Below are 13,236 nucleotides of genomic sequence, written 5' to 3'. Positions count from 1 at the left end.
TATGTCCGCATTAGTGGGTCTCAGTTCGTGCTACATTTTTACAATTTTACCAAGACAATATCGTTGTCTTCCGTTTAGTACTTACCCTCCCAAGGAGACTTCTTCCTTTTTCTTTTAACAACGGTACCCATACATGTCAACATTGTGTACCTGGGGTCCGTCTGTCCATTCGCATCCTTGCCTGCCTTAGCATCCACCTTAGACTGCATTCACGGATCATCCTCTCCAAACTTTTAAGCTTACCTTGCACATAGCAAACCGTTAGCTTCTTCATATGAATACATACATACACGTTTTCATTCCATTTCTACCTTTGGATCTTGATCGAGTCATGGATTGTACAGGTTCCTTATCACAAGAGCACATAGGTTTGAGTTCAAGTACCTACCTTCTCGTACTTGATTCCCTCAAACCAGGGCTCTGATACCAACTTGTAAGACCCTAATACGTATTTGACTAAAAGTCGCAGCGGAAGTTCAAGCCATAAACTTTCTTTCATTATAAACACCTTAACTTATTTAAAAATTAACTTTAACATAACTCTTTCACATAAATCCATCAATCGACTTATTTACTAAGTAAAAACATAGCTTATGTTTACTACATTATATACATCAACGTTCCCGTACAATCTCACTAGTGACTCGATCCTCGATCTCTGTTCCTTGATGATCCTCATGACTCGTACTACCTGCGCTCACCACATTAAATTCATAACATTAGTACGCATTATAAACATACAAGATTTATTCACGTTTACTTCTTGTTCCGTTAATTCTTTACATCCCAGCTTTCCATCTGATCGTACATTCCGTGGTGAGACTTTCTCATTGTACCTGCGTTACACTTCGTTCACAAGGCACACTATTATTATCGTCAATACTCAATTTCATTGAATACATGCGTATATACTTTCATACATACTTACATATGTGCATCCGTTCACACATAACTACTTACAAACCTACGTACCTACATTCATACGTACGTTCCTACATACGTGCATACCTACATACATACATACATGCATACATTCATTCATACATACCACTTATATTCACACATACATACATACATACCTTCATACGTATCTACTTAAGGAAATTCTTAACTTAGAATCCCACCTTTAGGTACCATATTACTACATATTCTTTAGGATCCCACCTTTGGGTACCATATTACTACATATTCTTTAGGATCCCACCTTTGGGTACCATATTACTACATATTCTTTAGGATCCCACCTTTGGGTACCATATTACTACATATTCTTTAGGATCCCACCTTTGGGTACCATATTACTACATATTCTTTAGGATCCCACCTTTGGGTACCATATTACTACATATTCTTTAGGATCCCACCTTTGGGTACCATATTACTACATATTCTTTAGGATCCCACCTTTGGGTACCATATTACTACATATTCTTTAGGATCCCACCTTTGGGTACCATATTACTACATATTCTTTAGGATCCCACTTTTGGGTACCATATTACTACATATTCTTTAGGATCCCACCTTTGGGTACCATATTACTACATATTCTTTAGGATCCCACCTTTGGGTACCATATTACTACATATTCTTTAGGATCCCTCCTTTGGGTACCATATTACTACATATTCTTTAGGATCCCACCTTTGGGTACCATATTACTACATATTCTTTAGGATCCCACCTTTGGGTACCATATTACTACATATTCTTTAGGATCCCACATTTAGGCCCCCTACCCGTCGGCGACGCCCTCTAGTTTTTGCAGTTTTCTGCAGGTTCGTTTCGTCGTCCGTACGCACTAAAACGCACGTAACTTTTGAACCGTTTACCCGTTTGACCTCCTGTTTCTTCCTACATGCTTGTAAATTCACATTCTATCATATGAACTTAAAATCTTACCTCCGGATTACGGAAATCCTTAACTTACATACATTCGACTTAACTATTTTCTAACTATTTGACCCGTTAAGGGTATTCGCGCATTAATTGGTCTATGACTGACCAAACCATCATCCCCACTTCCATACTTGTCCAAAACATTACTCTAATCGAATAACTTGCTTCTAAACCACTTTTAAGTTCGTTTACCCCAAAATACCCATCATGAGCATTTTGGTCAACCTTAAACCCATCATTTACGACGAAAGACTTTAACACATATTTGACCTCAAACATCATATTTAATTCATTACAACACTTTATTACTTACTTGTACTACGAAGTGATTACGGAAATCACTTACCTTGTGCATCCGGGTTCGTATCCGATTCCTTGCCTCCTCTTGACCCGTTAGCCTTTCATGCTTGAGTCCGTCTTGACATGACTCCTATACTTTCATGTCACCAAATTACATTTTCATTAGCATACATCATTGTACAGGTTAATGATCATATCAACCGCATATTTCACATTTGACTTCCTTTAGTCACAACTAACAAGCATGAGACATATAATCAATTTCATATCCTTTCAAACTAACGTAATTCATCATGTCATCTCAAATAATGCGTATTAACATATCACGTACCATACGACTTCCTATGAACCTACCTGAACGACAACAATTCAAGTCATGCTTCTTATGTGTAGACGCATAATTGACTTCCAGAAGTCAACGGTTTAACATATAACTTACGACATAACCTCATATTGTATGACATCTACACTACATGATCACTTACTTGTATACATATACACATATACATACATAATCCATTCCACCCACGCTAGCATTCTCATATTTTCACAACTAACGCTTTAACCCATACTAAGCTAACCCAACATCATTTCAACATAATATCCACACGAACAATATCCAAACACACTTCTCATGTTAGTTTACTATCAAATACATCATTTTCACATCCCACATATATTCATCTTTTACTTACATACAATTTCCTCTATTAAGCTCACCTAGGCATTTCATCAAACACTTGGTGTGCGTACCACTATCTTAGTACAATGTACAACCCATTCATGCATGATCCTCCATGTTGTATTCTTCATTCATCAAATTCAACTAAACATCCATTTAATTCATGTCCTAATCAACTTATCTAAAATAATTCATCACATACAACATACTAAATCACAATTTACACAATTATTGGACATGGTGATTCACTCCCTTCATCATCCCAAATGGGTTTTACTTCTAAACATGAAATTAATCAAAATCATACACAACACATGTTCCATATGATGAATTCTAACACATATTCATGCTCAATCTCATACAATTTCGTGGATTGATCATAACCAACTTCATAGCAAGATTATTAAATCACAAATTACGACTTACCACATGCTTGCTAGGGATAGATTGTCAAGAAAACGAGTTCATGCATCGGATTTGAGCCTAATCTCCTTGTCAATTTGTAGCTTGCTTGTGAACTAGGGTTTACACCCATTTTCTCCTCCTCCTGATCGATCTCACGCACACACCTAGTGTGTCTGAGATTTTTTTTTGTTTTAATTAAACTCAGATTCAAGTTTGGCAATCTTAGTCCCTCATGTTCTCTCTTATTCATAATTGGCACAACACTCATCCTTTAATTGCTTCTACCATACTTTTAACTAGGTTAAATAACCTAGTTATTTATTTCTTGATGTGCCATATTATAACATTTAACGAATATAAAAATTCGGGTTTTTGGGGTGTTACAAAAGAACATCAAACTAAAATTTATAAATCATCAAAAACACGTCAAATGTCATTACAAATTACAAACGTATTTGAAATTGTGGCCTGCAGGTTTTTTTTTTTGAAATATATCCAAAATATCATTTAAAGATAGTAAACAAGCCATAAGTTTATTACATTCTTTCTAATTGTTCCTAACACATATAATTTGCTCCATAAGTTCATAAAACAACACAAACACTTAAACAAAATAAACAATCATGTTCAACCATAGCCCATAACTTTCAGTTATATTTTTAAACATTCAAGCCCTAATATTAAATATTGATTACTTGTAACTAATCACTTACACAAACAAAGCTATAAATAAAACAACAAAATCATTTAACTACAAGTCTAGAACAACAAAAAATAAAAAATATATATAAAAAAGATTAAACCCTTACACACCTATATTTTCTCATAATCATCACATAAAACAAAATAAATAAATAAACCATACTAGTTCTATATTGGAATTATGATGTAATATGGGTCGGTCCAACCGGAATTTTGGTTTTTCCGGTAAAAAAAAGCCACCAGGTCGTGAGCAGTGGCGTCAAGTCGCTGGAAGTTTTTTTGGGGGCGGGATTTATAAATGGAATTGGTGGATGGTTTGGGTTATTTTATTTAGTTCAAATTTCTTTAGGTTGGGTTTGGGCTTGTGTTAATAAAAATTGATTGCAGATTGGGCTTTGATTGGATTAAATAATTAAGTGAATAAGTGGTTAATAATTATTTTTTTTTTCTAAGTGGGGCGGTTGAAAATTTTCAAGGGATGCGCGTGAAAAATTCCAAGGGGTGTGGTCGGGTTTTCCGACGAAAAATAACACTAAAAAATATTTTTTCATGCGGTGCGCCCCACCACCCTTAGCTTAGGGTGGGTACGCCCCTGATCAGTACCAAGTTGTTTTGTCAATACCAAGTCTTTATCAAAGTAACTTTTCATTAGTAGCAAACTATAAACATTTATAAGAATATGGTAGATCCTCTAAAACTAAGTTTAATCCCTTGTAACACTAGCATGGTCTAATGTAAACTTATAAGTGCACCTCTACTATCAACTTACAACTCACAAGGACAAAATGGTTTTTCTAATAAGTTTTGAGGGACAATTTATGTACATTTTGTAAGAAAACCAGATAGTTTTGCTTTTGCAGCAGCCGGCAGCTAAGATAACCATCGGAACCAGAGGTCTCTAATATCTCTCCTGATTCGATTCGATTCGATTTCGATACTAATTTCACCAACTGATCATCCAAATCTCCACAACCCATCATTAATTATTCAATCAAACCTTCAATTTCATATCTTGATTTGTGTGTACCCTGATTTTGCAGGTCATATTCTTCACATCTCACCCGATTCATTCTCCAAAGATCGATTCGTCCATACGATGATCTGGGTTTGTGATCTTTAGATGCAAAGTTTCAGATCAATCAGCTATTTCATCTTTCAACTTATTGCACTCATGGGGTCAGTCTTTTTTTCCGATTTTATTACAAAAGTATCGATCTTGAAGTCAGTTTTATGATTTAATTGACATGGGGACAAGCTGCATATGTGTATGTATGTAGGCATGTATGTGTGTGCAGTTTTAGGGTTTTTATGTTATAGAATTGGGGACTGTTTAATGTTTGGTTAAGTTGTTGGTCCCATATATGATATATTCTTTACCTTGTTGGTGAACTTGTCTACCAAACAGCTTTAATTATGTAGTCGCCTTTAAGTTTAGCTTTCGATTATGTTTTGGAATCTGATGGTTTGCTTCTTGTGTAAGCAAGAGTAATTATTGAACAAACAAAATGTGGTTTTGGGGTGATTTGGTTTTCTTTCATGCTTTGCTTGTCGCGGTAAAGAATTCGTATTTGTAGTTGTTTGGTTTGGAATCGGGCGTTATGCAACTATGCAAGAAAGCGTGTATATGAAGTGCACTTCGTTTTTTCGGTTGCATACGTTTTTAGGGAAGAGTTTTTATCGTATGGTTTTTGAAAATTTTTGTGCTTTTATGCGTTGGGTGATGCAAAGCTTGAAGGATAAAGTGTGGTCTCTTTTCCATGTAAGTTTTTCATGCTTGCTTGAACCGTCGATTCTATCATTATATAAAGCTATTTCTTGTAAGTCGTAAGTAGTTTGAGTTTGAGATTGCTTGATTCAAAATAATTATTATAGGTATATACGAAATTGAAAGTTAAGTTGTAGTTTACGCTAATCATTTCTATGGTTGTAAACCTTCTTTGCTACAGAACAGAGGTTGTCTTGGATGTCCTAAGGTTCCGTTTATGACAAATGATAAAAAGCCGACTGATATCGTTAAAAAAGACTCAACCACAAATAAAGGTAGCGTGGTACAAGATTTTTGGAGTAGCAGTACATATGAGATGGATAACAGTGCCGGTCAGTCGCAGTTAAGTGCCTCGTCAGTTAGCATGTCAAACCCTAACCTTGATGCCCACAGTAGTTCCGGAAGCAATCCTCCTGAATTTGTAAATCGCGGTACGTTTTATTTTATTCACCAATATGAGTTTCAAAATAACTAGAGTAATATGTTTATATCTAAAGTTTTATAAAAGATGGTCTTTTCTTAATTACTTTTAAAAAGTTCTATTTTTTAATGTAACTAGTAGTAGCCCCACCCTTTGGGCGCGCGTTGCGGGGGGGGGGGGGGGGGTTAAAACCGTGCCAGGTAGCATCAATGCCACACCGTCGTTAGCGACCACCAACATCGGAAAAGCTCGTAAAACAAAAGAAATAAAAAAACCGAAGAAAATAAAACCGAACGAAAAGGAGATGTAAAAAACGTTGAACCATGCACGGTTGTTGCGGTGTGTTAATATGCAAAAATTAGACTGAAACGTAAAACATAACGCAGCCATTAAATGGGAAAAATAGAGGTAAAAATGTTGAACTACATACGCACGTTGCGACGTGTTAACTCGAAAAATTTAGACCGAGAAGTAAAAACGAAAAAATTGTAAATGATGAAAAGTAAAACCGTGCCAGGTAGCATCAATGCCACACCGTCGTCAGCGACCACCAACATCGGAAAAGCTCGTAAAACAAAAGAAATAAAAAAAACGAAGAAAATAAAACCGAACGAAAAGGAGATGTAAAAAACGTTGAACCATGCATGGTTGTTGCGGCGTGTTAATATGCAAAAATTAGACCGAAACGTAAAACATAACGCAGCCACTAAATGGGAAAAATAGAGGTAAAAACGTTGAACCATGCATGGTTGTTGCGGCGTGTTAATATGCAAAAATTAGACCGAAACGTAAAACATAACGCAGCCACTAAATGGGAAAAATAGAGGTAAAAACGTTGAACCACATATGCACGTTGCGACGTGTTTGATGGATTCTGAATTCTGTTGTTGTTTGCAGGTCTTCTTCTTTGGAATCAAACAAGACAACAATGGATTGGAGATAAGGGATCCGGTCACAAAAAGAAAACTCGAGAACCTGCTATAAGGTGAGAATTTAATAATATAATTCACTAATAATTGTAGAACTAAGAAGAAAAAAGTTCATGATTGTATAAATATATAACATGTAGGTTGACAGAAAGGTGTACATGTAGAAGCAAATTTAATTTTCGTATTACACAAAAAGTTTTTATAATTCAATCATAAAACCTATATGCACAGACGCAAGGCGCAGGCGAGGCGCATCGGCCTCGCCCGGAGCCTAGGCGCAAGGCGCAAAAAAAAGCGTGGGCTTTTTTAAGAAAAGCACACATAGAGAAAAAAATATAAAAAATATTTTATGCTTTGAAAATAAATAAGATTCCATATATAAAATTAAAAAAACTATTATATATGCAAAAATGAGTTTCTGAGCTGGAATTTGGTTGAACTCGTGCGTGCCTGCACGAATGCAGCTCCAAAAACCCGGGCCCGCGTGAGGCAGTTTTTGCACGCACTCGGTTTCGTTTTTTTTTGTGTTTTCTGCTTATGCGCTGCGCCTCAGTACCCGTTTTTGTGCCTAGTCGCGCGCCTTTTTGCGCCTCAGCACCGTTTTTTCAAAAAAAAAACCCATTTTTGCGTCTAGGCTACCACCAGGCGCTATAGTTGCGCCTCGCTGCGCCCGAGCGCCTAGAGGCGCGCTTTTTGCGCTTTTGACAACATATACTGTATATTAAGTTCTGGATTATATATTTGATAACATTATCTGATCACTTTTATGTTTATTTATTATTTATTGTGTAGCTGGAATGCAACATATGATAATTTGCTTGGGAGTAACAAGCCTTTTCCAAAGCCAGTCCCTCTACCGGTAAGTCTTCCTGTGCAAATAGGAGCTGCGTATTTTGCTTTTGAAAAGCGTAATGAGTTCTTTCTCATGCTAACTGCTTCACTAGAAAAATAAAAAAAAAATTAGAAGGGTAAATGGTTCCTACGTTTTTTTCTGGGTAGTTAAAGCGTCAAAAAAGTGCATGCTCGCGAACAGAAAAGCGCAATGATAATAACAAAAATACATAATAGGCATAGAATACTATTAATTTAGTACTATTTTACAAATATAATAAATGGCCTAGTATAATTTTCTTTTAAAACAAAGTCTAAAAGATAATGGGAAGCAAGATGGCTATAAAAGGGAGTCGAGTCAAAACAAAGAAGCGTAAGCTGATTCAGGCTGGCTAGGCCCATTTCAGGCCTGTTTTTGGCTGGTTCAGACCCGTTTTTGTTCAGTTCAGTTCAGTCCATTTTCATTTTGCCGGCTGGCAGTGGCGGAGCTTGACCAAAAGTTTCGAGGGGGCGTAAAGTGATGGGACCAAATTTTTTTTTCCTATCGTTATGTTTCGAGTCGGGTCGAGTCGGCTATTCGATTGAGGTCGGGTCAAATAATAATAGTTCCAAATAAAACTAAAAAAATCATTCATTCAAAGGACCTGTTCTTGCACATAGAAAAACTAAATATTGTATAACAAACAAAAGACCTATATATATATAATGATACGAGATAAATGGAGCCTGGACGAAGAACTACAACTCAGCCCGACGACCTTTAAGATTTTTAATTCATCAATTATGTCTTCCGAATCAAACTTATCAACAATTTCTTTTTCTATGTAAATCATCAAGCTATTTGTGAGATATTAAGTTTATTGTGTGGTGGGTAATCTAGGGTTAAACAGATAAAATAAGAGTTAAAATATATTTACCAAACTACCCATCATTTAGGAAAAATAATTTTGGGGGGGGGGGGGGGGGGGCGATCCTATATAATTTTAAAATTTTCGGACGAAAAATCGGACCATATACATTTCTAACCGAAACATTGGGGTGGGCGGGTGCACCCCCGAGCACCCATTATACTTCGCCCCCGCCGGCTGGACAGACTGAAATGTTGAGAAGAAGAGGAAACCCAAAGAAAAGAAAATAATTGAGAGGTTTAGGAGATCATTTCATAACATTCATGAGGATAAATGGCTATTTATATAATAAAGAAACCAACCCACTTTTTTACTGACCTGACTTAAAGTACCTGACCCACTAACTCACTACTAATGACTCAAAGAAAGTACACTATTAACTGCTAAACAATTAAGAATACTTCATTAAGAAAAGAAGGAAATGGTTACATGGGCTAAAAGTATACTGTGCCTGGACCAAGGTCCTGGCCGCAATAGCGCCTTATTAAACTGCTCGCTTTGGTTTGTTGGCTCCTAGGTGTACGCTTCATGTACCTTTGACGACGCTCGACTGGCCTCTTGATTTGCATATTTGTGTGTGTTTTTGATGGAGGGTTGTGTGTTATTTGTTGCAGGAAATGGTGAATTTTCTTGTGGATGTGTGGGAAGAAGAGGGATTGTATGATTGAGTGGCTGCTAGACAAAAAAAACAAACATTATTATTGATGGATGTTTTTTTCTGCAACATGATTATTATTGAGTTGATAGCAATGTTGGTTCAATCAACCTTCACCCCTTTTGGGCTACATTATAACGCTTGAAAATTTCTTAAATTCAGCTTGCTTTGAAAATAATGAGTCCATGATTGTGTGATTTTTCGCGATATTATGCACTTTAAGTATAAACCCAAAACCATCCCCCCTTCCTAGTGAACAAATCGTTACAGTTAGTCCGGGAGTTTCCTTGTAGACGTCCACACACACGAGTCAAAGCAAGTTCTTTGTAACCCGGCCACCTCTCAATAATCTTTTCGACGGGCTTGGCATTTAGTTGTTTGTCTTGATGTACCGGGTTGTGTTTGTTGAACTAAGACGGGTGTCGGTAGTGTTTCAGAGTATTGTTTCTTGTGAGAAGTGTGGGGAAAAATGGTTTAAATATTGTATTATTTATAGGCACATTGGATTTAAATAATCCCAACTCACTGTTATTGGCCAATAATAATTTTAACTCATTTAATCACCAATAATAATCCGAACTATTCACTTTTGTTTGTAAAATACTCCCAGTTAAAAAAAAACACTAACTAGGTTAAAAATTGCTGATGTGGCTTGCTACGTCACCTGCCACATAAGCTGCCACGTCATCAAAATATGCCATGCAGACTGCCATATCAGCTGCCACATCATCAAAATATGCCACGTAGACTGCCACATCAGCTGCCACGTCATCAAAATATGCCACGTGGCAAGCCACGTCAGCAATTTTTTAACCTAGTTAGTGTTTTTTTAACTGGGAGTATTTTACAAACAAAAGTGAATAGTTCGGATTATTATTGGTGATTAAATGAGTTGGGATTATTATTGGCCAATAACAGTGAGTTGGGATTATTTAAATCCAATTTGCCTTATTTATATAGACTTTAAATTTATTATTATTTTTTAATTCAAACGGCTAGCTTTCAACGGTCAATTTCCGCCCTCCACGCTCGTGATTCCTGAAAGCACTCATGTTACCCCTCTTTCGCGACCTTCACTCCCCAGTTGCCACGGTGTGTCACGCCCCACCAGTAACACACGTGTATGTTTGTCACCTGACTTGAACGTTAACCCACTACATATAGTCTTATAAATTACTTTTGTAAAAGTTTAAAACCATTTAATTCCTTTTCATGAATTCCCTTTGTATTAATAGATGTTAAATGAGAATTTATTGAATATAATATACTAGCCGCCCTCTTTTTAATACTCAATATTCGATCTTTTCTCAATTTGCAATCGTTTTTCACATGCAGAATCTATGGCAGACGCAGATCTATGTGTAGGAGAGGGGTTGGAATTGCCACAACTCAACAAACCCAATATTCTCAATAACAGTTTAAAAAAAAAAGACCTATCAACATTTTAAAATGCTTAGATCTAATTGCTAGAAAATGCTTAAAATGTTATTCAAAAAGGGTAACGATGTAGCTTATTGCTCGCTTACCTTCGATGTAATTTTTATATAGAGAGTTGATGGAAATCTCACACATGTTCTATCAATAAATACGTAGTAGAGTCAGTCAGGTTCAAACAATAAACTCTTAAGTTTTTTAACAATAAAAATAGCAACAAGGTTGAAGGTTCACTCGAAAAATAGATTCTTAATTACATCCAACTAAAATGTTTGTTAGTGCGCTTACATTACATATTATTAGTCGTTTCATAACTTTAATCTTGTGAGTTTGAATTTGTTGCTACTTGCTACGATTTAATATAACTTATTTCTTCCGAATCATTCTAATCCTAACTCATTTTTGTCCTAAAGTGAGAAGATATTTTGTATCCGGCGAGTGTGCAACATGCATGTTATTAAAAGTAGCATTTATTATTATTATTTAATGTTGATTAATCCATATAAAAGCAAAAGTGTACGCGTATAAAAGAACAAAAGTACGGATCTTCAAAAATCAAAAGAGATTAGCTTCCATTTTAATAACATTTATTATTATTACAGTATTTAGTGTTGATTGATTGATTGATTATTATTATTATTATTATTATTATTATTATTATTATTATTATTATTATCTAATCTAATCTAATCTAATCTAATCTAATCTAATCTAACTACTATAATAAAAGAAACCAACTTTTGGACATGTGTTATATTTATCTAAATAAATAAGAAACCAACTTTTGGACACGTATCATTCATTGAAGGTATCCTCAAATTTATATTTATCTAAATAAATAAATAATAAATTAATGTTAAATCTTATCATACTTTAATAAAATATTATCCTCAAATCTAAATTGTTAATTTAATATATTTTTAAAACAAATACCTCTCTTATCTACTTATCTTATATTAAATATATAAATAATAAATTAATATTAAATATTATCCTAATTTATTAAAAACATAACTTTTTTTATTATTTGGTATACAAAATTTTCTTTATTCAACTCGAGTAAAACGCGAGATTTTTAAGGATATAATTTTTTTTTTATTATTTGGTAGATTTTTCAACCCGACTATACACGGGTTTTTTTAAAGATACGACGTTTTTAGTATTTAATATACAAAATTACATTTATTTAGGATATAACTTTTTTATTATTTGGTAGATTTTTCAACCCGACTATACACGAGTTTTTTAAAGATACGACGTTTTTAGTATTTAATATACAAAAATACATTTATTTAATCTGTGTAATACACATGGTTTTTAAAGATATAACTCTTTTTTATATCTATTCAACACGTGTAATATACGGGGTTTTTAAGGATGTAATTTTTTATTATTTGGTAGATTTATTCAACCCGATTATACACGGGTTTTTTTTTAAAATACGACGTTTTTAGTATTTAGTATACAAAATTACATTAATTTAATCTGTGTAATACACATGGTTTTTAAATATATAACTTTTTTATTATTTGATATATAAAATTACATTTATTTTACCCGTACAATATAGAAGGTTCATAAAGATATAAGTTTTATTATTTAAAGTTAATGTGTACGCGTGTAAATAACAAGACCACGGATCTTCAAAAAGAGTTAAATGCCCTTTTAGTCCATGTGGTTTGGGTTATTTTGCCAGTTTAGTCCAAAGGTTTTATTTTTCACCTGTGGGTCCAAAAAGGTTTCGCCATTGCCATTAGTCCACTGGTTTAACATCATCCATTTTTTCTGTTAACGAGAAGGTCATTCGGGTCATTTTTTATGGCCGAATTGCCCTTCTAGTTAACAAAATTACATATAAAATGACCGAATTGGCCTTCTCGTTGACAGAAAAAATAGATGAAGTTAACCTAGTGGAATAAAATGGTAACGGTGAAACCTTTTTGGACCAACAGGTGAAAAATAAAACCTTTAGACTAAACTGACAAAATAAACCAAACCATAGAGACTAAAATGACATTTAACTCCTTCAAAAATCAAAAGAAGTTTAGCTTCCATGCCTCTATGGTCAAGCTCAGAAGTCAACTCCAACAAATTTTGGTTCTGAATAGTGATGAAAATGTTAGGTTATGAAATGTAATTCTAGTTTTAAATCATATCAGAAAACAATGTTTCATACCCGTCGGATATATGGGTACACTCGTTAATAGTCTTAGGACAGGCGGGGTGGGAAGAGAATACCTCCGTGATGGATTTCTTCACGCGTGGAACATTAATTCACACCACCCCCACTGTTTTATATCACTCG

General features: G+C 34.8%; 1 protein-coding gene and 2 long non-coding RNA genes across 6 annotated transcripts; 1 reads left to right on the top strand and 2 right to left on the bottom strand.

Annotated features, from left to right (window-relative positions):
* Positions 1-648: 648 nt before the first annotated feature.
* LOC110941076 lies at positions 649-3,445 on the bottom strand. The gene is made up of 3 exons (XR_002593809.2): positions 3,308-3,445; positions 2,246-2,329; positions 649-691 (listed from the first exon to the last, which is right to left on the bottom strand). It is a non-coding gene; the product is annotated as an uncharacterized LOC110941076 (long non-coding RNA).
* Positions 3,446-4,729: 1,284 nt separating this feature from the next.
* LOC110884461 lies at positions 4,730-9,675 on the top strand. Of its 4 annotated transcripts, none has more exons than XM_022132187.2 (6): positions 4,730-4,882; positions 5,029-5,164; positions 5,940-6,184; positions 7,072-7,159; positions 7,896-7,962; positions 9,457-9,675. In XM_022132187.2, the coding sequence occupies exons 2-6, from the start codon at positions 5,109-5,111 to the stop codon at positions 9,508-9,510; spliced, it is 510 nt and encodes a 169-aa protein (XP_021987879.1). In that variant the 5' UTR covers positions 4,730-4,882; positions 5,029-5,108; the 3' UTR covers positions 9,511-9,675. The 4 variants fall into 4 exon arrangements, with proteins under 4 accessions (XP_021987879.1, XP_021987887.1, XP_021987871.1 ...); XM_022132195.2 differs by having other exon boundaries at positions 5,935-6,184; XM_022132179.1 differs by having other exon boundaries at positions 4,873-5,164.
* Positions 6,060-9,510, bottom strand: LOC118481146. The gene is made up of 2 exons (XR_004864570.1): positions 9,272-9,510; positions 6,060-8,043 (listed from the first exon to the last, which is right to left on the bottom strand). It is a non-coding gene; the product is annotated as an uncharacterized LOC118481146 (long non-coding RNA).
* Positions 9,676-13,236: the final 3,561 nt, after the last annotated feature.

This window comes from Helianthus annuus, chromosome 1, assembly GCF_002127325.2.
Source record: "Helianthus annuus cultivar XRQ/B chromosome 1, HanXRQr2.0-SUNRISE, whole genome shotgun sequence".
Classification (NCBI taxonomy): Eukaryota; Viridiplantae; Streptophyta; class Magnoliopsida; order Asterales; family Asteraceae; genus Helianthus; species Helianthus annuus.
Note: the sequence above shows the minus strand (reverse complement) of the source record. Positions and strands in the feature narration are given on the sequence as shown.

What these genes read in the sequence shown, in the direction of transcription:
- LOC110884461 (XM_022132172.2), top strand. Translation starts at nt 5,595, where the DNA reads ATGCAAGAAAGCGTGTATATGAAGTGCACTTCGTTTTTTCGGTTGCAT. An exon ending in ACTCGAGAACCTGCTATAAG is followed by an intron (nt 7,160 to 7,895) that starts GTGAGAATTTAA and finishes TTTATTGTGTAG; the next exon opens with CTGGAATGCAACATATGATA. An exon ending in CAAAGCCAGTCCCTCTACCG is followed by an intron (nt 7,963 to 9,456) that starts GTAAGTCTTCCT and finishes TATTTGTTGCAG; the next exon opens with GAAATGGTGAATTTTCTTGT.